Source organism: Entelurus aequoreus, linkage group LG20 (assembly GCF_033978785.1).
Source record: "Entelurus aequoreus isolate RoL-2023_Sb linkage group LG20, RoL_Eaeq_v1.1, whole genome shotgun sequence".
In the NCBI taxonomy this organism is placed as follows: domain Eukaryota; kingdom Metazoa; phylum Chordata; class Actinopteri; order Syngnathiformes; family Syngnathidae; genus Entelurus; species Entelurus aequoreus.
In genome coordinates, this window is record NC_084750.1 from 24,495,021 (window position 1) to 24,522,676 (window position 27,656).

At 38.3% G+C, this 27,656-nt stretch overlaps 1 protein-coding gene across 4 annotated transcripts in view; it reads left to right on the top strand.

Moving 5' to 3' along the window:
* The window catches only part of cep192 (centrosomal protein 192), a 97,982-nt gene that overhangs the window by 42,269 nt on the left and 28,057 nt on the right, over positions 1–27,656 (top strand). For all 4 annotated transcript variants that reach the window (XM_062029704.1, XM_062029705.1, XM_062029706.1 and 1 more), the window contains 12 exons: positions 775–1,399; positions 3,476–3,667; positions 6,277–6,425; positions 10,814–11,044; positions 18,355–18,480; positions 18,694–18,822; positions 18,907–18,970; positions 19,335–19,474; positions 22,975–23,067; positions 25,903–26,015; positions 26,178–26,351; positions 26,418–26,508. In XM_062029704.1, coding sequence (XP_061885688.1) covers positions 775–1,399; positions 3,476–3,667; positions 6,277–6,425; positions 10,814–11,044; positions 18,355–18,480; positions 18,694–18,822; positions 18,907–18,970; positions 19,335–19,474; positions 22,975–23,067; positions 25,903–26,015; positions 26,178–26,351; positions 26,418–26,508 — 2,127 coding nt within the window. The remainder of the gene's footprint in view (positions 1–774; positions 1,400–3,475; positions 3,668–6,276; positions 6,426–10,813; positions 11,045–18,354; positions 18,481–18,693; positions 18,823–18,906; positions 18,971–19,334; positions 19,475–22,974; positions 23,068–25,902; positions 26,016–26,177; positions 26,352–26,417; positions 26,509–27,656) is intronic.

A 27,656-nucleotide genomic window follows, 5' to 3' on the forward strand; every position in this document is an offset into this window, starting at 1 on the left:
CGGTACAGCATCTGCTCTCACTGGGATGCCGACTGATGGGATGTTTATATCCTCCCGTTTAGATGAAGAATCAATTATAATCCTTACACAGGTAAAAACAAAAACAAAAAAAACACAATATGCGAGTGTCTGTTGAATGTCTCAGTTTATTGCTACCACCTTCTTCTATCCAGTTGAGAGACAGTATTTTTAATCTAGAATGATATTTCACCAACTCCGAAGCGATGCAGCAGCTCAATATGTCAATATAGCAGCAAAAGCGAGTTAACTGAATGGATCACGGTGCTGCGTTAGCGCTTATAAAAACAATATGTAACAATTGGTTTATATACATGTCACGCACGACATGTTATTGGAGTAAATTTGGGAGATTTTTGGGATGTTTTTTTAAAACAGCTTTACGGGCACCATAGTGTTCTCTCATTAGCTGCATTGTTCGCCACCTCGTACTTGCCGTATTTTACGACTTAGAATGCATAAAAAAAGAAAAACTTGTCAAAAGATTATAATGATAGGCAAAATTCCCCCCAAAAAAGTGCAGTTGCTCTTAATAGGGTGATTTATGCATACTGTATTATTCTTCAAGCTATGTTCCAATGATACACGTTGAGTGTGCATCACTTCAAAAGAAATGCAGTCGTTCTTGGGACATTGCTAACGTTCCTCTGTTTTGCGGTAGAGGTAATATTATCTTAGACATTTTAATGACACCTATTGTACGATGCATATTTAAAATCTTTATGTTCATGTACTGATGGTTTTGTGTTTGAACAGAATAATTGTACCATGGCACTCAGCACCACCATCATCAGGTTCAGTCCAACCCCTCCTGTGGATTCAGATGCACCAAGTAACCAGGATATACCAGACCATTCCACAAAGCTCCACCAAGTTCCACCAAAGCACTGCAAAAGTCTGGAACAGCTGCCAGCCCAGTCTAGTAACAAGCCAGAACCGTTATGTGGTGCCACTGGTCTGATCTGTACCCGCAGTCAGAGTGAATGTGGCTGTAGCTGTCCTGGCGTTAAACATATTGGTGTGTGTGCAAGTTGCAGGCGACAAAACAACGTCCCTCAGCCCAATGTAAGGCAACTCACTAAAGTGGACTCCGGCTATTGCAGTCATTCTCACATTCCACAAACGAGCACCACAGCAAACCCGCAGACATCTGAACGTTGGCGAGCTGTCAGCTCGGTGGCATCGCTATATCCTGGTGGATTTGAGTCCATTCCCAACTTGAAGTATCCTGGCTTGATGAACATGATGCACCAAGGAGATGCGCAGTCCCTCGTCAACTTCCAGCTAGCTCAGCAGTATTTAGGAAGTGATGCTGCAATAAACACTGGACTCTATGATGTGGGAGCCACAGGAAGCAGCCTATACAGGGTGTCTTCTTCAGGTAGGTTATTCTTAAACTAAGCCAAATGAAAAAACTAAGCCAAATGAAAAAAAACCCACTGTTTTCTGTACCTTTTTCTATGATCCCCAAACCCTAATAGTCAATTTCATTTGTTGTATTTTCTATTTAGAAGCCATTTAAAGATTTACTTCATGTAGAACTAGGCTGTCCATATGTTTCCACTGCATACTGAAAAATCAAAGTATTTGGGGGCCATTTTGTAAAACCAATACAATGTATAAATATTTTTAACCTTTAGGACTCCCTCCATATTTGGTCCCAGGGTCCCAGTCGGGTCTCAATCAAAAAAATAAAAAATAAATAAATCGTATGTTTTTTAATTTTTCTATTCAACGCTGTAGTCTCTAGTTCCACTTAAAATCTATTCGTTGATTTTAAGTTTTGCATTTCTCTTTTTTATCAAAAAAACCCATTGTGTTTTCAAAGTGGAATTTCTGATGTGAAGTAATTGAAGCCTTTAATAGGTCAATAATGCATAACATTGATTTTTATTATTTATCATTTTTCTAAGCAATGACAGCTTTAAACGGGAACTGCACTTTTTTGGAATTTTGGCTATCGTTCACAATCAATATTAAAGACATGACCACAGGTGGATATATTTTTTTTAATGCATTCTGAATATTAAGTACGTTTGATCAAAAGTCCGCTTACAATGGGGCATATGAGAGCCGTTCAATTCTGTCTATAGAGCCAGATGATGTAAGTATATATGTAATGTAGTGAAGAGCACATTTACAATAACATTTAATATTTACATATTTCAATCAATTTATGCATATTCGGCGCATTGATTTCAAAAACACATCACGACATTAGTTTTTTGTTTTTTTTCTTCATTACTGATTTCTGCTCACTGCAGACTTCATGAAAGAAAACAAACATAACAAAACATCACTTAATGTAAAGGTCTGCTGTCATTAGTATGTCGACTGCTGGGATATTCCCATTTTGATGACTCATAATCCCTGCGAGGAAACGCGGTGGGGGTCGGGGAAGAACAAGCCCTTTTTGTGTCGTTCTCGCCAGTTCCAGGTCTTAAGTTTATGATGTAGAATAAACTTACAGGGAGCAGGGAAGCGAGGAAGCAGCAGACCACTCGATGATGTGAACATAGGGACACACCGAAGTGATCACGTCGCCCGCTATAAATAATTTGTGATAGCGCTTATAATAACAATATCACTAATACTTGGTTAATATTCAAGTCACAAATCATAAAGGGAATATTGTTTGGCACTTCCTAAAAGGTTATTTATCTGATTTTATGTGCAGAGTAGTAGAGCTCTCATTGGCTCCGCTGTGAGCAGACATTTATTTACGTTTATTTAATATTTAGGATGCATTAAAAAAAATCCATCCGCTGTCATGACTTTCTTAATGATTGTGGACGATAGACAAAATTCCAAAATAAGTATAGTTCCCCTTTTAAAGAAAAAAAAAAACCTGCGTGGCAGTGTGTTATTCGAGTCAACTTTGCATTGCAGCTTTTTCTCGTTACATTTCACCCCTTTGCTCTTTTATTCAATCTTTTTATGTGTGTTTTTAGAATTAGCTGCGGGCCATTAAAACATGCGCTGCGGGCCACACTTAGGACACCCCTGATGTATACCATAAATATACATTGTTTTATTAAACAATGTAAACATTATAATCTAATTTAAATACATTCACTATTTATTAGGGATTTTCGACTCTAATCATTTGGTGGCCAAAGATTCACAGCCTGGGTATTTATAATCGGTTCACAGTATCACATGTGGAGGAGCGATCACATTCATTAAATTAATTATAAATACATTTTTTGAATTCGTGGATTATTTTCTATTGTCTACTATGATGAAAGTTAGTTACAGTCTGCTCAGAGTTTGTATTGGTGTTGGAAATATCAGTCTCATCCCCCCCAAATGTAACTGTAGAGGAGCAATGGCATTATCAGCACAACGGTGCAAATACGTTTTTGCATCCCTGGCCCCCGTAGCTGTAAACCTGCATGAAAGACCTAAAAGACCACCTTTCTGCTTTGTTTGTTAAATGTATGCTTACCTTTTGTAGGCGTGGCCAACAGCGAGCCAACAGTGAGGCAGGTCCCTCCCACAGCACAGCATTTGGGGCTAGTTTGTGCTCCTGGGTCTCATCACATTCCCCGATCCACGCAGAAACATCAGGACATGGAACTGATGGCAAAACTCTACAGTCAGTATGCTCCAGAACCACTGGTGGCAGGTGATCTAGATGAACTTAGAGGTTAGCTTTGTTTTTGTCTTATAAGATACTGTTTGATCGTTTCAATACATGTCAAACCTCACTTTTTTTTTTTGTAATGAACGAATGAATTATATTTATATAATGCTTTTTCACAATTGTCTCAAAGTGCTTTACATTTGGAAACCTATACATTCAAGCTTTGGTGTTGGTAAGCGACATTTATACCAGTGTGTGGGGCACTGGGAGCGAGGTGGGTGAAGTGTCTTGCTCAAGGACACAACGGCAGTGACTAACCAGGAAAGTTTCTGGACGGCCACTCCGCCTCCCAGTTTTTTTTTGCAAAATATAAATATTAAATCTGATTAGTGTGCACTTGCCGTACATCTTATAATACTGTTGAACTTCAAGCTTTTACTTTTGTAATGTACTAAACCATAAAGCAGTGTTTGCCCTACATGCAGAATACACGGGGGGCGCAGCGCAGCCACCCGCAGTGTTTATTTGTGGCTGTCCACCACTACTAAATTTCTAAGACCACAAATAAGATATGTACTGTATTTTCCGGACCACAGGTCGCACAGGTATATAAGCCACACCCACAAAATTTTTAGCCGCATCGAACTATAAGCCGCATTTATATACTAGTCCGTTGCGACATGAGTTATTTACACAGATTTTGTAAATGTTAATTTACATACCCTAATTGTTTCCAAACGGTGTCTATATCACGGCAGTAAAATGGCTGATCAAACAAAACAGAAGTCATTGTCATGGACCCGCTACCTGCGGAAGCTAGCTGTCCAATCAGCAAAACAGACTCATTAACTCCACGGTGACGTTTTGGTGAATATGCAAAGGAATTTGTGCAACTGAAACAATACAAAAAGAATGCCATTGTAATTGAATAGTACTAACACAGACACTCATAAACATGTTAGCATATTAGCTAATACTAACAACGCTAGCTTCATTACTTTACGAAAGCACGTACAAATATGCATGAAAATATACAGACTCATACAAACATCACACATGGGACGGTTTAGTAAGTATAAAAAGCTTTAGTTATATTGTAAAACTTACAAACGTTACTTAGAGAGATGAACGAAGAATCCATACGAGTAGAACGCTGTGGATGACTACAAGACGGAACGGCACTTCTACTTCCGGTTGAAAGGCAGTCTAAACAGAAGGGCAATGCAGCACCTGCAGTGAGCGAACTCCTCCAAAAGATGGCGCCATAGCACCAACAATACCACATCTTTTCAGTGTATTTGCATGTTTTATTTGAATTACGGCCGTCAGCGAGAAAAAGTCCATACATTAAAGTCGTAAAAAAGTAGCGGAATTTACGGTAGTTTGCCAGAGAATAAGAAGGCAAATCAGGAGGCATCATTGTTGACAATTTAACAAGTGTCCAACGAATCTAGTGGAAACTTTAGGAGCCATTAAAACACGTGTTGTGCTGTTGTGACGTAAAAAGCTAAAGTGCCTTTGCCAATTATGTAATATTTGACATTTACATTAGAGATCGTCTGATTATCGTAGCCGATATTTGGTCTTTTGATGTATATTGGTATCAGCCTTTTATTTTTTTCAGTTTTTAACAGCCTTTTTTTATTTACAACTACAACATAAGTACATCAACAGATACAACAATACACATACAGTATATAATATCAGTATTTAGTATTAAAAAATAAATGATGGTCTCCTACAGTATGTTTCCTCTGCTAACCTGTCAAAACTTAACATTTTTGCGATGAAATCCAGTTTTTGTCCTTCTTTCCGGGCATCTTGCCGGCCCCGTTTTGCTTGTTTTCATGACCGCAGCAATGGTGTCCGTCAACAAGCCTCCGTCCGCAACACTCGTGTGAGCGTGGGCTCATTAAAGGAGCGCTGCAAGTTTCATGTTGCGTGATTCAGTCAAGTAACTATGCAACAGAGATAGATGGACATGAAGACAACAGAACATATCTCTTCCAAACGTGTTAATATTTTGACAAATATGACATTATATAAGTTTTTAAAAAAAAGCATGCAGCAGATTACACGTTCTCATACTTTCTATAACATCCAGGAAGAAATTATGTCTCGACTATAAGCTATGTGAAGGAGCCCAGAATTGTTTATTGTTTATTTAAATGTTCGCTATGTTTCAGGGTTCCTCACAAAGAAACCTTACAATGTATTAAATCCATAAACTGTTATAAAATTGTGTAACAGTGAGTATATGGCGAGTTATTGCGATGTAAAGAAATCCCATATTTTTTTCCATATATTAGCAATCAGCCCTCCACACATGATATACAGATCAAATGATAAATAGTTTTAAATATGCACAGTCAGAAATGACATGCTGCCATGTAAAGAGGATTAATAAGCTATTTAAGAATATTAAGTCGAATAAAGTAACAATGTATATGTTTTATATGATGGATGGATGGAATAGTTTAGTTTAATAAAAGAACAATGTAAATAAAATGTTTTATATGAGGTACATCTTTAAATGACTTCTGTCGTGGTCTGGTGCTGTATAAAAGACTTGACCTTTTTGTTTGGATTGGGCGTTTTGGTGTATAATGATATGGAAACACTTTTACCACTCCAGGAGTATTTTACTCAAGTGTTATTTTTCTTGTCTGCAGTTCAAGTGGTGGTGCCTGAGGAGCTGCAGTTTGCTAACGCTTGCTGTGTGGGCATCGCTTCACAGACCTCCCTCAGCCTCTTCAACCCCTCTGAAAGATGGCAGCAAGTGTCAATAACCGTTGCAAGTCTGGCCATTAATGGAGACAAGGTACTGTTAATGTGACTGCTTCTAGTCAAAATACATCATTAAGTCGTCATAAATATATCTGAAGTTAAGGTGGTCTCAGGCACATTACAATTCAATGCACACACCAATTTACACACAAAGTAGCAGTCATAAACTGACCGTAATGCATTTGCTCCTCGCAGGTTATTAGCGAAAGCGGCACGATTCATAATCTAATTGAAATACATAGACTCAAATAATCTAAAGGTCAAACCCACTGCATGGAAAGTCTCCCACGGCCACATTACAGTACATCATTGTAATAATAAACACCTGCCATTCAATTCATGCCCTCTTTCCTGAGTTGTATTGGTACAAACTTGTGGCTTTCATGGCAGAGAGGATGAGTTTGATTCCCTACCAGGGTTTGGTCAGAAAGGGCATCCGGCCAATGTTTTGGAATTTTTCATATTCAATAAAGGAATGTCCAGCGAAAGCTAAAGTCTTTTCAGTATTTATTGAGCTCTCAAACAACATCAGGTTACATGGAAGCAAGTCTACACTACTAATAGGAGGATGAAAAAGTCAGAGCGAGACAAAAACTGCCGGATCCTTACATTTTCCTTGGGAAGGTGAAGAGAGAGGAGGGGTTGGGGCGAATTGCCAGTTTTTTTGGGAAGGAAAAGGGAGGACAATGAGCAAAAGGCAGATTATCTGATTTTGAACAGGAATGTTTTGGTTAAACATTGGGAAAGGCAGTAATACAGCATCAATCACAAAAGAAACCCATTTGGAGAGTAACCTTTGACCAAAAGACAAATTGCTTGAACTTTTGACACTTGACCTCTTCTCGGAAGCGGAAAAAAATTGTTGGTCATCCAAACCAAGATGGCTGTTGTGCACAACAGCCATCTTGGTTTGCTGCAGCAAGCAGCGCACAAATTATGTGCGTACACAAGGGGCCTGGATCTTCCTGCAAAAAGCAGATGCGAGCAGAGAATCCAACTATGCAATGGGAATAGATCCCCATACTTTTAACCAAAAAAAGATTGGTCGAGTGATATCAAGGATTATCTGTCGGTGGAATTCCCAGACATATCGAACTATATTGTGCTACGACGTCATCGTACACCACAAAACCAAGGAAAACTTAGAAAAGCATGGAGGTCTACAACTTCTTTGTGTGCGGCGGTGTCAAGGAAATAGGTATCAAGGTATCATAAATATGCATTGTTTTTGCTCAAGCAAGGTTGCATTTCATGATTCAACTTTGCGTCTTGCGTCCTTGTAAACAAACTAGCACCCGACAGCTCGACAACCGTGACTTCATTACCATTTAACAAGCTATTACTGAATCATCACTATATTTGATTTTTATGTTATCATATGTACTCTGACACATTTGTGTACAAAATAAACAAGAGGGGAGACGAAGAAAGTGTATTGGAAATGTTCTAATCAAATAGTCAAACAAAATTGTCTTTCTTAGATTTATTTTAAAAGCTTGAGCATTTCAAAAGGCACAGGTCACATTGGAATGGAAGTAATGCGCAATAGGAAGAGAGATGCGTTATTCTTTATACACTGAATACAAGGTGGGAGGGAGGGAGTAGGCTCAGTTTAGAGGGGAAGAGAGCATATGATGCAACAGCAGTGGAAAGTGCCTACACTGGGAACAATGGTGCATTGTTTAATGATCAACGAGAAGGGAGAAGAGATACTTTCACAGTGAGTCAATGCGGACAAGGTCACATACGGGCCAGAATGTGCTTTCCGCACAGCACTATTGCAATTTACACAAAGGTACATAAATGTTTTCCAACACAAAAGTACTTTTCTTGACAAAGCATCATTGACTCTGATTTTCTTGTTTATGTTTGTTAAAAATATAATACAAATTACATCAAGATAACACTTGAAAGGGAAATAATAAACGTTAAAAGTAGAGATGTCGATAAATGCTTTAGAATTTATCGGTATGGTTTTTTTAATTATCGGTATCGTTTTTATTTTTTTATTTTTTATTAACTCAACATAAAAAACACAAGATACACTTACAATTAGTGCACCAACCCAAAAAACCTCCCTCCCCCATTTACACTCATTCACAGTCATTCGCACAAAAGGGTTGTTCCTTTCTGTTATTAATATTCTGGTTCCTACATTATATATCAATATAGATCAATACAGTCTGCAAGGGATACAGTCCGTAAGCACACATGATTGTGCGTGCTGCTGGTCCACTAATAGTACTAACCTTAACAGTTAATTTTACTCCTTTTCATTAATTACTAGTTTCTATGTAACTGTTTTATATTGTTTTACTTTCTTTTTTTATTCAAGAAAATGTTTTAATTTATTTATCTTATTTTATTCTATTAATTTTCTTAAAAAGGACCTTATCTTCACCATACCTGGTTGTCTAAATTAGGCATAATAATGTATTAATTCCACGACTGTATATATCGGTATCGGTTGATATCGGTATCTGTAATTAAGAGTTGGACAATATCGGATATCGGCAAAAAAGCCATTATCGGACATCCCTAGTTAAAAGTATATCAAACAAATCTTCATGCGTTTTTCTACTCTGCTCCTTTTGTACTGGAGTGTATGCCACCTTTGTCGTCGTCTTTCGTAAAATCTTGCATTCTTCCGCACTTCTTGATTACCTCTCGAGGAACTCTGAAGAAACGTTTATCCTTCTCGCAATTAGAACAGTTCGTACAGCCGAAAACAATGCAAGCATAAGGTATTTTTCTTCAAGAAAGGCTAAATGACACCTACTACTCATTGAGAAAAGATGCTACCTGACCACCACGCATATTCAATAAATTGGACGTGAACTCATTCAAATCCAAGCAATGCAATATAAATTAGTTTTCTTGGCATCACAACAGTCCTGTGCTCTTGGAAGGTTAGGGTTAGGATGCAAAAAGAACCAAGCAAAGCTACCTCCGCAGGGCCTGAGGAATTTAGTGGGGGGCTTTAAAAGAGTCGTAACTTTTAGAGACAGAACAGGCCATTGCCATAAAGAGAAGCAATACAACATAAATCACATGAGGACTGTTACTTTGACTAAAATAGATTACCGGTACTAAAATATTAGTTTTGCCACATCACCAAAAACAGCCAAAGGCATTCATAACTGAAAGTGGAGAAGACAAGTAAATCATTTGATCACTCCTCTTACAAGTAATTAGTGGTAACTGCCACCCTGCCCAAAGATAAATCCTCAGAAAGACTAAATAATACTGGAAACAATCCCCAAATTTTTAGATTGGAGTAAAACCTCAAAATAAAATGGATAATTTGGATGTAACATGAACGATAAATAATTTTGAAATATTTGCTAAAAATATGGATGATATACCAATACTAAAGTAAATATCGATACTGTCGATATTTGGATAGATCAGCCCTACTTAACATTGAAGCTCGAGAACAGGAGTGTCCAAAATGTGTCCCAGAGGCCATTTTCAGCCTGCAACTAGTTTTTATTAGCACACATTCTGAAAGTGAAATTAATTCCTACTAATTAGGTGTATTCAATTTAACGATAATGTTTTTTAGTGTAGCAAGCTTAGCCATTCCTTGTCCTCCAGTATTATCCTGCACTGATAATAATACTAAAATACAACGTTTAGTTGCTGCCGTGGAGGCGAGGATTAATAACTTAGCGTCTGGGTGGACATGAGCTGTGCTGAGACGACACGTTTTTTGCAGCTCGCTCTCTAATTCTAGCCAGAAACGCACCCTCCTGGTATTGACAGATCTCCTGCATGTGTTTTTGTACAACAAGAAATGTTATTCTGACTGCTTAAGCATGCATCCCTTTTGAGGGAATCTTTCACGCGGGCACAATCTTTTGCCATGTAAACACCAGGACACTGCTGTGGTAGAGATCATTATCAGCCAATCTCCCATCAATTGAAAAAGGCTGAAATTGGCAAGATCCAAACCCAAGATCAGGATTGAGACATATCTATAAGAAAACAATTTTTAAAAATTGTTTAGGATACAATAATTATAAAGCTAAAAACAGCATTTTCTATTTTTACCATTGATGTATGAATAAATGTGTGAATTACAAACAACTAGGAAAACAAAACTTATGCTGCAATTAACAAAAAACTAAGCAAATGTACGGTATATATATTTCAATAAATTTGCAAACATGAGAAAATATTTTTTGCCTGTTATTACGTCTTGTTGTGTTTACAATCATTACATTTTTATGCCAATTTGGATTAGGGCTGTCACATAACAAAATGTGGGCAAACAGAGTGAAGCACTTTATAGCTTAGCCAAGAACATCAAAACGGATATGGTCTTTTTGGACGTCATGATTCTATAACCATTTCAGGAGATTGTGCATAAATGTCCTTAAAACATTAACAGTTTTTTGCCTTCCATGTCAATTTCTACAGGTGGATAGTTTGCCTTACCAATGGCTGATTGTCAAGAACAAGACAATCATTGGCCCCAAAAGTACAGAAGAACAAAAAGTGTTGTTCATTCCTCCAAAGGCTGGCATCTACCAGTGTGTCCTCAGTGTTTGCTCCTGGCCTGCGTCGGCTAACACACAAGTGGCTGCCAGGGCCACTTTATTTGCCAGAAGGGTGGTGCTGGTTGCCATCGCACAGAATCCTTCCATAAAGGTGAGCCAAATATGCATTGTCTTCCACCTTAACCCATTCTACTAATTGGTATGAAAGATGTGTGATGCTATATGTATGTTACATTTTCATTTCCGGACTATAAGCCACACCCACTAAATTGTAGAATAATTTATTTATTTTTTTACATATTAGCCGCACCAGACTACAAGTCGTAGATAAATACAGGACTGTCTCAGAAAATTAGAATATTGTGATAAAGTCCTTTATTTTCTGTAATGCAACTAAAAACATGAAAATGTCATACATTCTGGATTCATTACACATCAACTGAAATATTGCAAGCCTTTTATTATTTTAATATTGCTGATTATGGCATATAGCTTAAGAAAACTCAAAAATCCCATCTCAAAAAATGTGAATATTTCCTCAGACCAAGTAAAAAATAAAGATTTATAACAGCAAAACAAAATCAAACATTTGAAAATGTCAATTAATGCACTCAGTACTTGGTTGGGAATCCTTTTGCACGGATTACTGCATCAATGCGGCGTGGCATGGAGGCAATCAGCCCGTGGCATTGCTGAGGTGTTATGGATGCCCAGGATGCTTCAATAGCGGCCTTTAGCTCATTTGCATTATTGGGTCTGGTGTCTTTCAGCTTCTTCTTCACAATACCCCACACATTCTCTATGGGGTTCAGGTCAGGGGAGTTGGCAGGTCAATCGAGGACAGTAATGCCATGGTCAGTACACCAGTTACGGGTGGTTTTGGCACTGCTGGATCATGCTGGAAAATGAAATCATCATCTCCATAGAGCTTTTCAACAGATGGAAGCATGTAGCCGTATTCCCATGGTCAAGCCACTCCTGAACTCAAGACAACGGAAGAAGCGTCTGACTTGGGCTATAGAAAAGAAGCACTGGACAGTTGCAGTGTGGTCCAGAGTCCTGTTTTCAGACGAAAGCAAGCTTTGTATTTCATTTGGAAGTCAAGGCGCTAGAGTCTGGAGGAAGGCTGGAGAGGAGCAAAATCCAAGTTGCTTGAAATCCAGTGTGAAGTTCCCACAGTCAGCAATGGTTTGGGGAGCCATGTCAGCTGCTGGTGTTGGTCCACTGTGTTTCATGAAGTCTAGAGTCAATGCAGCTATGTACCAAGAGATTTTAGAGCACTACATGCTTCCATCTGTTGAAAAGCTCTATGGAGATGATGATTTCATTTTCCAGCATGATCCAGCAGTGCCAAAACCACCAGTAACTGGTGTACTGACCATGGCATTACTGTCCTTGATTGGCCTGCCAACTCCCCTGACCTGAACCCCATAGAGAATTTGTGGGGTATTGTGAAGAAGAAGCTGAAAGACACCAGACCCAATAATGCAAATGAGCTAAAGGCCGCTATTGAAGCATCCTGAGCATCCATAACACCTAAGGAATGCCACAGGCTGATTGCCTCCATGCCACGACGCATTGGTGCAATAATCCGTGCAAAAGGATTCCCAAACAAGTACTGAGTGCATAACATTTTCAAATGTTTGATTTTGTTTTGCTGTTATCAATCTTTATTTTTTACTTGGTCTGAGGAAATATTCTAATTTTTTGAGATGGGGTTTTTGAATTTTCTTAAGCTGTATGCCATAATCAGCAATATTAAAATAATAAAAGGCTTGCAATATTTCAGTTGATGTGTAATGAATCCAGAATGTATGACATTTCCATGTTTTTAGTTGCATTACAGAAAATAAAGGACTTTATCACAATGTTCTAATTTTCTGAGACAGTCCTGTATATATGTTGCAATGTGAGTAATTTACACAGAAATATTTTGTAAATGTTTATTTACATCCTTGTTTTAGTGACTTTACTGAGGACTTTGTGAAACTTAAACAATACAAAAAGAATGCCATTGTAAGTTAATAATACTAATGCAGACAATAGTAAACGTGTTAGCATATTAGCTAATGCTAGCAATGTTAGCTTGATTACATTACCATAACACGTAAAAAATATGCATGAAAACACTCCTACAGACCACAGACGGGGGACAGTTTAGTAAGTAAGAATAGGTTTAGTTGTATTGTATTGTAAAACTTTGTTTGGAGTGATGAATGAAGAATCCAAACGAGTAGAAACGTAGTGGCCGATTATAAGACGGAATGACACTTGTACTTCCGGTCCAAAGCTTTAAACAGCAGGAAACACTGTAGACATTTGCCCTGTAGCACCTGCAGTAAGCGAACGCATCCACAAGATAAAACCATATCACAAACAATAACACACCATTTCATTGTCTTTGCATGTGTTTTATGGAAACCATTTGCATTATTGTCAGCAAAGAAAAATCCATGAATTAGCTGCACTGTTTTATAAAACACAGGGTTCAAAGCGTTGGAAAAAAGTAGAGGCTTATAGCACAGATTTTACGATAAATACAGTATTTTAGAGGCTTTTGCTAGCTTGTTTCCGAAAGTGAAACTAAGAAACATTTAGTGCTGAAGCACATCATTGGACTTTATTGGACGTTCCAGTTCTTTCAACAACAGACACCTTTGTCCAAGCAACCGGACAGATATTGATCAAACCCCGACCTTTGTCCTAGCAGTGCTTGCCTACGGATCTGCCCAAATGAGATATGAACAGTATCATGTTTCTGTTGTAAAAAATTGACAATAAAGAATCTTTGAAGTCCTTAAATTAGTTGCCAGTCAGTGGTGGAGGTAAGGACAGCAGACTTCTCCTGAGGTTGAGTGTTGGCTTCTCTCTGGTTCTCTGGAACCTGGTGGTCTTTGGCTTGTGTTCGCCTTTAATGGTGTTAAGTGGTCTAATACCTATTAATTTCAGGCCTGGCGTTGTTTTTTTCATTTGTCACCCCAACTGAGCCATTCCTCATGTTATTTGATGGTTTTCTCAATGGATGCAGAATCTTTGAGTTTACATTCTGCACTTCCTGAGGCTCTTAACTGGCTGCCTGCCCTGTGATGAATGTGATGGAGATTCAGATCGTGAGAAGCAAAAATTGTCCACTACTTTTACTTTTTTAAGCATTAGAGACCTTGATTCTACTAGCTTGAAGCTCACTCTTGCCCAGGTCATGAGCATCTTTAGGCCTAGGAAAACCCATCTACTGTATGGGACAGATGTGGTGGTGACAAACCTTGCAAATGTGACGAATGATTTGCTGCTAATTATGGATGCTGATAAATCATATATATTGCTACTGGTTGATGTCAGCACTGCCTTCGATAACGTTAATCATAACATTCTTTTAGATCGCATCAAATCACGTATCGGTGTGTCAGACTTACAATTTTCTTGGTTAACCTCCTATATCACTGAACGGATGCACTGTGTTTCACATAACAATGTGGTTTCTGAGTACGTCAAGGTCACCTGCAGCGTACCGCAAAGATCGGTTCTTGACCCTGTAATCTTTAGTACCTAGATCAGGGGTCTCAAACATGCGGCCCGCGGGCCAATTGCGGCCCGCGACACGTCATTGTGCGGCCCGCACCTTAATATGAATGTTTAATGTTAGTGCGGCCCGCGAGTTTTATATGAATGGCGCTTGACAGCGCTGTGTGCGGCGCTGAAGCATTCTTGCCAACCCTCCCGATTTTCACCCGTCAACATTACTGAGGACTTCAATATTAAGTCAACAATACTGAGGTAACAATATTGAGGGCAGGAGGTTTTGCGTCCATTTTTTCTCCATACTCACAATGTGCAAGCACAGTCACATGTTATATGCGGCTTCAACAGACACACGTAAGTGACTGCAATGCATACTTAGTCAACAGCCACACATGTTACACTGAGGGTGGCCGTACAAAAAAAACTTTATAAATGTTACAAATATGCACCACACTGTGAACCCACACCAAACAAGAATGACAAACACATTTTGGGAGAACATCCACACGTAACATAACATAAACACAACATAACAAATACCCAGAATCCCTTGTAGCCCTAACTCTTCCGGGCTACAAGGAATCTACCAATCATGGTGTGGTATATGGCTCTCGAGGGCCGAACATTGACGTCACTTGCGTGATGCAAGCAAAGAAACATTTTGCTGCTTTTCCACGAGACCGCACGCTCTCTTGCTCTCTCTCCCTCCCCCGCTCGCTCTCTCTCTCTCTCTCTCGCTGTAAACTACACAGCGAGCCCCCCAACCTCTCTCCCCCCCCCCCCCCCCCCCCCCGCTGGCTCCAGACAGAGACGATTTTTGTTATTTGGGTCCAAAATACCCCTGCGTTAGTGGAAAAGCGGCAAATTAGTGAAAGCGAGAGAAACGTTGCCATGGAGACGAGGGCAGTCACACCGCGACACCTGTCCGTCAGTAATAAAGTCCCCGATAACCTGGACCAATTCAAACCGTTATTTGTTTTTTATTATTGTTTAATTTGCATTGCCTCACACGATGAATACTACATATATTTTTATATGACGCCATATAACACTCCGGGAGCCGTCACTTTTTCCCGGTACTTTCCACCGACCGCCGTGTTGCTGTCGGGAGGACAAGCAGGACGACACACATTGCAGAAATAACATTATTCTGCGTGCGTCGGTTGAATACAAATATATTTCACAACCCCAAACATGTCTTTTTCAAAGCGTGCAGTGAAGAGAAAGGTTAGTGATGAGCAAAGACAATTCCAGGAAAAGTGGGAGATGCAATATTTCTTTGTTGAGCACAGGAGCACTCCGACGTGTCTTATTTGCACAGAGAAAGTTGCAGTGCACAAGAAATACAATTTAAAACGTCATTATACAACTAGACATGCTGAGGAGTATGCAAAATACCAGGGAGATGAGAGAGTGAACCGGGTTGCACATTATGTGTATGTGTATACATTGTTGCTGACTGGAGAAATCAAATTATTATTGTTAGAATAGAATAGAAAGTACTTTATTGATCCCTGGGGGAAATTCAGCACCACAGTTCGCTCACAATAGACAAGAATAATAATAAATAATATAATATATATAATATATTATATATATAATATATAAATAATATAAATATATTCTACATATACTACATGTACTCTACATTTAAGTGCAGTCAAGGAACATATGCATTATACAGTCTGATGGCTGTCGGTATGAAGGACCTCCTGTGTCGTTCCGTGTTGCATTTTGGGAGTCTGAGCCTTCCACCAAACGTGCTCATTCTCCCCGCAAGGTCCGAGTGTAGTGGGTGGGAGGTGTTGTCCATAATGGCTAGAAGTTTTGCTAGGCTTCTCCTCTCTTGTTATTACTTATGACTGATTTATTTACTTAATTCTCATTTTGTTCATTTATATTTTGATTTTATTTTGTGTTGAAAATAAAAATAAAGACATTTAAAAATAATGTTTTTAAGAAATCTTTTCTTGCGGCCCAGCCTCACCCAGACTCTGCAACCAGTGGCCCCCAGGCAAATTGAGTTTGAGACCCCTGACCTAGATCCTGCCTCCAGGCGACATAATACGCAAATATGATGTTGGCGTTCACTGTTATGCTGATGACACCCAACTCACATGCCCTTAAAGCTGACCAACTATGGAACAAACTGGACTTACAACACAAGCTAAACTATTAATCGATTTAAACTATTATACAAACTTCGGGTCTGGTTCAAATATAGAGATGAGGGTCTTTAATTTGGCTCAGTGTTAACATGTGCTCAATGTTTCCTTACCATTATTGCTATGTTGTCTATTACCATTGTTGGTATTTTGTCTATTACCATTGTCGGTATATTCATTCTTCCTGCATTGTTTATAGAAATTATTGTTACAGTGTAATAATTAGGGATGTCCGATAATATCGGCCGATAAATTCTTAAAAATGTAATATCGGAAATTATCTGTATCGGTTTTTGTATTATCGGTATCAGGTTTTTTATTTTATTTATTTTATTTTTTTAAATCAACATAAAAAACACAAGATACACTTACAATTAGTGCACCGACCCAAAAAGCCTCCCTCCCCCATTTACACTCAATCACACAAAAGGGTTGTTTCTTTCTGTTATTAATATTCTGGTTCCTACATTATATATCAATATATATCAATACAGTCTGCAAGGGATACAGTCCGTAAGCACACATGATTGTGCATGCTGCGGGTCCACTACAATTAGTGCACCAACCCAAAAAAACCTCCCTCCCCCATTTACACTCAATCACACAAAAGGGTTGTTTCTTTCTGTTATTAGTATTGTGGTTCCTACATTATATATCAATATATATCAATACAGTCTGCAAGGGATACAGTCCGGAAGCACACATGATTGTGCGTGCTGCTGGTCCACTAATAGTACTAACCTTTAACAGTTAATTTTACTAATTTTCATTAATTACTTGTTTCTATGTAACTGTTTTTATATTGTTTTACTTTCTTTTTTATTCAAGAAAATGTTTTTAATGTATTTATCTTATTTTATTTTATTAATTTTAAAAAAAAAAGGACGTTATCTTTACCATACCTGGTTGTCCAAATTAGGCATAATAATGTGTTAATTCCACGACTGTATATATCGGTATCGGTTGATATCAGTATCGGTAATTAAGAGTTGGACAATATCGGAATATCAGATATCGGCAAAAAAGCCATTATCGGACATCCCTAGTAATAATTATTGCTACCTGGGGTAATGCCACTATGATGCAACATTTGTATAATCCTTAAAGGCCTACTGAAACCCACTACTACCGACCACGCAGTCTGATAGTTTATATATCAATGATAAAATCTTAACATTGCAACACATGCCAATACGGCCGGGTTAACTTATAAAGTGCAATTTTAAATTTTCCGGGAAATGTGTGCACAGGGGTATTGATGTAGCTGATTTTTAGAAGGAACACAGTTTGTCTGCAAAAGAAAATCTTGCCCTTGACACACCCTCAAGATCTTACAAAGGTGTTGAAGGTGTTGCTTTCTGCGCTTGCACACAGTGGACAGAAAGAACACTGCTGTCTGGGACTCAAGTTGTTCTGGTTCCCTTTTAAAATCTCCTGAGGTTGAGGGGGTAGCATTGAGATTTGAGTAGCCATTTCAATTTCATGTTAAAATTATGTAAGTTTTAGAGTGTATTATGCTTGTGTGGAGCTAGATGGAGTGTGTGGAGGGCTTAAACAGATATTACATGCATAAAATAATCAAATATTCTAAAAAAAAAAAAAATTGTCTCACTTGCCTGGTGGTAACTGAATTTCCACAAGGAATCTAAAACATTTGAACACTTTTAAAGTCTTTTTATGAATGAAATCTATTTTCAAATTTGTGTAATTAAGTTCAATAATGTGACCTATATTTTCATCAGTGACTTAAACATTGTAAATTAATTTCTGTCCACAGGTTGAAGGAGGCAAATCAGGATGTTTGAATTTTGGTGATCTACCAGGAGGTAGTTCCGCATCACTTCCTCTGAAAGTCATTAATACTACTGGCGCCACAGTGCCCATCAGGCTGGTCATCAATGCTGTGAGTACACACACACACACACACACACACACACACACACACACACACACACACACACACACACACACACACACACACACACACATTCCCATAGCTGCAAGGCTACAGCCAAAGGATATCAGCGTGTGAGTGAAGATTAAACATCTGTGGTGTGACTTGAGTAAAAATGTTGCAAACTGAGTAATCATTTGCCATCTCCATGAATTTGTTCAGACGGCCGCATCTTGGCGCTGCTTTACATTATCAAAGCAACCTGTTCCCTTGGCATCTGAGGCAGCACACATGCCCACACAGACCTCTCCTTCCGTGCTCAATCATGTCATGCACGCCAGCCATGGAGACGTGAGTGCTTTTCTTGCTTAATCAGCATGAATCTTTCAGTTCATGCAGTGTTATAAAGAGAACTCTCTCAATTTTTGGTTGTAGAATCCAGAATGTTTCGTGGTTTGGGTTCACTTCAAGGCCTGGCAAAAGTACGCTACCTCATCAGGTACTCATTATTTATGGAACATTAGTATATTTGTACATGTGTTCATATTGTGTTACTGCTAACAAGGTGTGAGGTCTGCCACCAGACGACTTCAGGCCAGGCACAGCAGCTAAAAAAAAACAAGTTTGTCATCTTTTAGGATCTTTGGGAATGCAAATGTTTTCTTCTTCACATCTTTTAATTTGTTTTGGCATATTGACACACAACTTCTGTCTTATTATAGTTTGATCAACTGAGAAAAACACTGACAAACTAACTCACCTTTTTTCTGCCATTATGTCGTCGTTTTGATTCCATGTGTTGGTGCTTAATGTCTCCTTCTATCACATATCTTACCGTCCACAACCCTGTTTGTGCTCTTCAGGGGGGCTGGGTCCACCTGATGAACACAGTGCCCGCATAGATATTGAAATGGACTCACCTGGTGCCGGTCATCTGATCAAGAGTGTTCCCATCAGAGCTCGCTCTGGAACTGCTAATGTGCATGCACCAAAAGATCTGCAGGTACAGTAGTCAAGATAGGTTATGTGTTTGAAAAAACATCCATCTCTAAATCGTCATTGAGCTTATTACTCCAGAAAGAACATGAAGACCTTCAAGTTGATGATATTCAACTGGCTACTTTAGAATTAGTAGTGCTGCTCGCAGGCTTGTGCAACATTTCTATTTGGTTTTTAAATTCTTTGGAAAAATTTGCCAAAACTCTTCGTAAGTTCAATGAAATTCATTGCACCTGAGAGAAATTCCTCTTAGCCAAGAAACCGGAAGAATTGTTAAGTTTAACAAAGGTTTTGGCTTAAAGGGGACCTATTTTGCAAATCCAGCTTTTCTTACCTATTAGTACCAGTTCTTGTGTATATGGGATACGTCCAGAAAATGTGAAATCAAACCATTTAGTCATTGCCGAGATATTTATAAAAAATATCTTGCCTTCCTTCATACTTCCTTCAAATGAACCGTTTGGATTTTTTGGATTATTGACATTTTTCCTAAGGTGTGACGTCATTGTTTATCTCAATATGTGTTAGAGGTTTAACTGAGAGCTTTGCACGAGTCTTCCATTTTTATTCAGTCGTAGTCCAAAGTTGTAGTAATAAGTTCCTTCTTTTTCTCTATGCCCTTGTTATGGGGCAGACTGGCTCGTACATGCACACGCATCCTCTGCTGTTGCCATTTCTGATACAAAGTAGCGTATAGTTCAAATTTATATCTGTCAGTAGACTCCATGTGGAAGCACTAAAATCTGAATAGATTGTCAAAAGCGGCTTGAAGATGGTGTGTAAAACAAATGGCCCTTTTCCGGAAACCTCTAGTTCCTAGAACTAAAGGTTCCTGTAGAAGTGTGTGATTTGTGTTTCCACTGCCCTTCAGAGTTCAGGTAGTTTATACAAATCAGGCTGATGACGTATGGAGGAGTGGTTTAGTATATTTCTACACGATACCATGTAAATAAACAGACACTATTACGTCACAGTTCTTTTACTACAAAGTAGGTAAACAAAATACAAAGCAATAAAATGCAAAACAAGATGATATATATAATAAAGTCTACCGAATTGTTCATAAAAAGTCAAGCTTTTGTCCGCAATGTCCAACAGTCAGAAAGTCGTCCTTTCAGTAAATGATGAATTCATGAGTCAGGTGGTTTTTTGTGGTCCATTTCAGCTGTAAATAACAAAATATAAATAATAAATATCAGTGTTTATCTGTAAATAACACTATATAAATAATACATTTCAGTGTGTATCTGTAGCCGACAACACCAAGCTTGTTAGCATTAGCATTCTGTTCACTCGGAGTGAGGCTAATAACTACACAAAGTAAATAGTTAATATTTGATGTTATTTACCTTCGTTCACTCGTGTACTGCCTCCTTTATTTCATATTTAGCCAACGAACTCAAGAGTACTAAGCAGCTGAGGTCGTTGCTTCGAGTCTGACTTCATACTCTACCGTAAGTTTGTTTAAAAGAGTCCACTTCTCTTACCTTCGCGTATCAAAATGAAGTTTGTTAAAAAATAGCATTAGACTGCATAGATAGAGTTTAAAGACTACGGCTGAGTAAAAACACGACAAGACAGGTCCACTGATCAGCGTTCTTCAGCACAAAGATGCTTCAAGTTTAAAGTTCCTTTTGTTCTTCTTTCTCTTCGTTGAAATAGAAAAACACAAGAAATAAGAAATAAACAAGTGGTCATCGCATAACTTTACTCCGCAATGGCAGTCGTGTGTTTGAAAAATAAGTTTTAGGAATGACCCCAAAGGCGTTCAACCAATCGACGTTCGACAGCACAGCCCACCCCCGAAAAGGTTCAGGGTAGCTTTGAAAAGTCCCACCTAGCTTAGGAGGAAGTCTGAATGGTTCCTGAAGAACTAAATCTACCTTGCTAGTTTTTGGTGGAAATACAGGGCGAACTTTACTCACCCGTAAGTGTGAAAGTTCCTGCCTTGGAAAAGGGCCTATAGTCGATGCAAAATGTTGACCAAAGAACCACCAATATATGTTATGTAGACTGTAAAGAAGTGTTTTAAATGTAAAACAAATTATACTGTGACCCCTTTAAAATATCGAAAATACTAAACACAAATTTTAGAACTTGGATAAAGTAAAACATCCTTGAAAATAATTTTTCCACCATTTGAACCATGATTTGAAAGTTATAAGACACCAAATTAAATAATATGTTTCTTTGAAGATGTTTTTATTCTTTATTGTGGATGAACTGTGTTTAAAACGTGTACAGGAGGTTCGTAGGAGTAATATTTCTATGAAATAGGTTTAACAGTCATGTATGCACAATTCTGGAGTACAGTAAAATTATCAATTGGAATTTCAATTCTACTTCCTGTTTGCAATCTCATATCAAATTCATGGAACTGAATTGCACTTTGGAAGACATTCTCATTCAATTTGGAATTTAGCACAAGCCTGCGACACGGAATTTTTGTGGCCCGCCCTCGGCATACAGTAACAATAATTTAATGGATTATTAGAGAGATATACTGTACATTGTGATTCAAAAAGAATACGCCGAAATTATCACTATTTCAAAAAACCTAGCTTGAACACGTATTGTAGATATTACACCACAGCTGTTCAATCTTCACTCACATGTGTTGTAGATAACTTTGAGTATTTATTTCATGCTTTACAAGTGCCCAATATGGCAGCACGGACAACATCAAGACGATATGAGAATTCCTCCCAAACGCGTCCCAGGATGTTGCGATCCACCGTGTTGATTTCTGCTGTTATTCGCCATTTTGAGGGTAAATGAACACGTGGTCTTCCTACAATTGAACGGCGCCAAAAGGATTACAATAAAAGTTGGATAACTCCTATATCATATGACCATTGATTGTCGATTACAATGCTCCAGAACTGAATAAATGCGACATGATTTTGGCGTATTCTTTTTGAATCACCCTGTATTATCAGACATTGCACTATTTTTTTTTTGTTCAGATAGGTACAGCATATATTGACATACAGTCGGGTCTGGATTAATTTTTGCTTCATTCCTAAGAGATTCCTGTGTGTGACTTGAGAATTAAGGTTGGTTAATTTATTCAGGACTAGCTTTTTGATTGATTGATTGAAACTTTTATTAGTAGATTGCACAGTTCGGTACATATTCCGTACAATTGACCATTAAATGGTAACACCCGAATAAGTTTTTCAACTTGTTTAAGTCGGGGTCCACGTAAATCAATTCATGGTATGCAGTGTGCTCAAACAACCACCTGGTAACTATTTCACTTTCTGTCTTTACATCGAGGAAACGGCATTCATCAGACCCACTGTAGGCCTACACACGATTGTTTTTAGCGTCTGAAATGTACAAAATGTATCCAAGTGTTCTCTATCCTTTCATTTTTATGTGTACAACTTTCACGTGTGTGTGTGTGTGTGTGTGCACGTTTTAAAAGCCAGGCTGCTGAGAAATAGTAAGTAAATAGTAATTGCAGTTACGGTAGTTTGCGTGTGTGTGCTTTGTTTTCAGACGGTGTGCTTGCAGGCTCCACTGGGTAAATGTGGTCAAACAACTCTGCCATTGAAGAATGCAGGAAACATTGATGTGCAGATGACTCTCAAGGTACCTTCTTTTTTACGTGTTTCATACATGTATCATACTGTATTAGATATGTTTGAGTCATAAACAAACAAGCGTATATGTAATACTCTGAACAATTAAGGAAGTCAGTGAAGATCTAAGAAGGAGAATTGTCGATTCACTCATTATAATTAAGTTATTTGGTAACATTTCTAAACAACATCATCACTTAACATAATTGAAAATACCCAGAATTATTTAGAGCTGTCAGCAAGGCACATTTTGCTGGAAGATATAATGTCCCACAATTTATTGCTGATAAGCGATATTATTGTCAGCATTATCTTGAGAGATTTAGCACTCATGTCATCATAGTATATGATAATAATAATAATGTAAGGAACCCTTTCAATGCAATAAACTTTAATTTCTAATAGTTTTTTACTATTGTAATTGAAAGGGTTATAATTAATACATTATACTAAATAAGCAAACAAAGAAAAATTAAATTGACTTAATTTTTGTTAGCAAAAATTACACTTCAATAACTATTGAACATACACAGTGGAACCACGATTTACGAACATATGGTTTTTATTATATTTGGCCGCCTCGCATCGTGATCAAAGACCGTGTAACAATGGGTGCATCTTCCAGGTTAAGCCTTAACGTTGACAGCCCTAAAAAAATTCAATTCATACACACACACATATATATATATATATATATATATATATATATATATATATATATATATATATATATATGTATGTATGTATGTATGTATGTATGTATGTGTGTGTGTGTGTGTGTGTGTGTGTGTGTGTGTGTGTGTGTGTGTGTGTGTGTGTGTGTGTGTGTGTGTGTGTGTGTGTGTGTGTGTGTACGTACGTATGTGTGTATAAATATATATATATATATATATATAATGTGTGTGTAAATGGTAAATGGGTTGTACTTGTATAGCGCTTTTCTACCTTTTTAAGGAACTCAAAGCGCTTTGACACTATTTCCACATTCACCCATTCACACACACGCTCACACACTGATGGCGGGAGCTGCCATGCAAGGCCCTAACCAGGACCCATCAGGAGCAAGGGTGAAGTGTCTTGCTCAAGGACACAACGCACGCGTGTGTATATAAGTGTGTGTGTGTGTGTGTGTGTGTCAAACAAACGTAATGGTGTAATGGATCAACAATCACTATTATTAAGACAACGCAATAATGTTGACAAGTTGAACCGTCAATGCGCACGCAAACATACAAAAGTCCCTTTGGTCTGCTTAAAAACGTTAACTACCTTGTTGCTACAATAAATAAGAAAAGTTCAATCCTTTTTACCTTGATGTCGGCAAATTTTTTTGGCAAGCAACCGACAAGACGAGATGAATGCAAAGACAACAAGCAGAGGAGGGGGCGGAAAGGAGGGGCAATGTGTGGGTTCCCTCTCGAGCTGCATGATTAATCGACATCAAGGTTTTAATTTGTGTGATTACCATATTGCAAAAGGGCAAGGTTTTTGTTTTTTTCCGCCGTCACTGGCATTTGAGTGACAAACATGTTCACCAATCAGAACTGTTGAGCCTCGCGTCCCTGGCCAATCAAAAGTGTTTAAGGAAACAGCAAGTTTGTGCACTGCAGTGAAGGCAACCAATTGGTGCCCTTCTCTCCATAGAGTGACCCATATTTTAACGCCGAAACACGCCCACACACCTCACCGTTCTCTAAGTATCCTCCGCTCTTTCCCGCAAACCCGTAAATGCTCCTGCGCGTACAAACAAACAAACAAACGCCACAACAAGTTGCAGAGCAAAGAAGCGCCGGTGTGCACATTTAAACAAATTGAGTTGTGGCGACAGGTTAAGCATTTAAAACCTTTCCCTTCTTTTTAACCGCCATCGTTTACCTGTGACGTGAAGCTAATAATCCAAACAGAGTTATGGTTGCTCACAGAGTGGTCCGCCCACCACTGGCGCTAAGCCCCGACGTACAGACTACCGCAACATCAACCGTGCACAGAGGGACCCCATATCCATCCACCTCTCAAACACACGCATAAATAACGGATGTAATACCGTTGTATTTAGCAAAGACAAAAGCGGTAGAAAATGAATAGATTCATGGATGGCCTATATAAACTGTGAGCAGTACTGTATGTGTCCTTTGTGCATACTCTTATCTTTTCACATATTTGCACTTTATGATCGCACTCCGCAATGGCATATTTATTTTTAGTTAGCCCTTTGTCTTATGTAAATTTTATTTCATAACTCGGAAACAATTTTTTTAAATTAAATTTCATTTTAAAATGAACGCCCAGTTGCAATAGAAAGGGCAATACAAATGTGTTTTACATAACATAGTAAATAAGCATGAGTAATATTTGTGATTTCCATATTAATGAAAATAATTGTGATGATTATTTTGGCCATTGTCGGGCATCCCTAGTTGAAATACTTCACAATGATAAATTGCCATGTCTGTGTGTGTTTGTTGCTTCCTCTCGCGCTTCAAACAAGGACAAAGAGGTCTCACTCTGTGCCTCGCTCTCAGCACCTCAGCGTGTTTATTTACCCGTAGAAATAACTGAACGCAGTGAGCTGTCTTTACAGTCATTCACAATCTTTGCCTCCGTGGGCTGACTAGCTTACACACACAAGAAGCTCCAAGACTGTCCTGCGATGAAGACACTTTTACATCATGTAGACCAAAAAAGACAACACCTTCAATCGAGACTGATACAGTATTTTGTAGCATGTATTGTTGCTGCATTCAGGACTGGCGCACCCTAGTTCATATAGAAACCGTCCACGTATTAGCAACAATAGAATCCTATTTACAGTATGTCCTGTCTACTATTTGCCTTCTCTTTTCAGAGCAATGATGACTGCTTCTCAGTCACCCCTGATGAATTGTTCCTCACAACAGGAGAGGAACAAGACATCCGGCTTTCATTTCGACCGTGGGGTGCCAAGCAACACAGAGAGAGGTAAACCTCTAAAAAGTATACACTGCACTTTCTCTAGATTTTCTGATGACAAGAAAACAATGTTTTATATGTTTGCAAAGAAGATTGCGAATACTTTGTGGATGTAATCTGCATCACTGACATTAAAAGGGGAAAAAAATCATTGTCTTCTCCTCACTGCAGTCTTCTCATCATCATGGTGCTGCCATCTGGCCCCCAGTATGAAATAACGTTAAAAGGAGACGTTGTTCCAGAAGAAGCTGCTGTCATTGACTCTGGTCTGGCCAATCACGTTCCTCCCATTCTCTCCAACAAGCAGTTTGTGGCCTGGGGAGGGGTCACCCTTGGGCAAGCTGTGTAAGGAAGATGTAAGCAAAGTACTGCAAATAGCAATATAACCAAGAGCTCTACTGGTTTTTACAGTCAGCAGAAGCTGGTTCTCAGGAACAATTCATCCAATGCCACTCTACCGCTACGCTTACTCATCCGTGGTCAAGACCAAGACTGTTTTCAGGTGAATACTTTCACTATTCAAAGTCCTTACTGCAACATATCATAATGTATATTTCTTACTGCTTATTTTAATATATTTCAAAAGTATGGCTTTGTTAAAAATTTATTTTTTCAAATGTTCTCATATTTACTTACTAAATCTGTAAATTTGGGGTCTTCAAACGTTCTCCACTTTGTGCCACATACTGAAAACTGAAAGGCTACCCAGGTATTTTTATTTTTTCAGGGTTTCTGCAGGTTATTAAAAAGCATTAAAAGTCATAAAATGTATTTTGCAAAAATCAAGGCCTCAAATGGCATTAAAAATCATTAGATACAATGTCCAGAGGCATTAAAAAAATGTCATACAATTGCAGGTATAGGTGGAATAAGTCAATTAAATGGAAATGAACTTGATAACTTTGCTGGCATCGATACATTGCTACAGTAAGTTTTATGTGTTTCTTTTCTTTGTCTCTGGCGTTCTAAATGGATACAAGAGGTCTCACTCTGCATAACGTTCAGCACCTGAACATTTTTGTTTGACAATATAATTAAATCAACAGAAGGAAGCCTCTTGTCAGTCATCCACAATCTTTGTTTTTGTATGAGCAGACGGGACTTCTAGCTTACACTCTCAGAATACACGGACATCACCTCGGTAGTTGCGACTCACGAGTGAAAAGCGCTGCTAAGTAACAAAAGTTTGGAGGAAAAGGTTGATTGTCCTTGTGTGGCAATATTTAATCTTCAAACTGAATGAGCAACATAAGCACATCAACACGGACGAACGAGCAAGTATGTCGTGATGGCATTGGCAATAAAAAAGACAACCAATTGAGGAAAAAAATTGCGCTTCAAGATGTTCAATATTTATAGAAGTGCAATTCGTTACTAACACAAATTGAGAGACCATTTTATTTTTGTTTGTTTACCTATTTAAGATAATTAAGTTATTGACCTTACCATTACAGTGGTACAAAATGGTAAAAAAAAAAATACCACAGCACTGTCAAATATTTGTATAGATTTTTGAAGGGTTACTTGCATTTTTTATATTATAATCCATTAGTTTGGCATTAACTTTGTTTTAAGTTGCATCAAAAGGGCATTAAATTAGATTGGTTGATTCCTACAGAAACCCAGATTGTTATAATCTTAAAGGGGAAC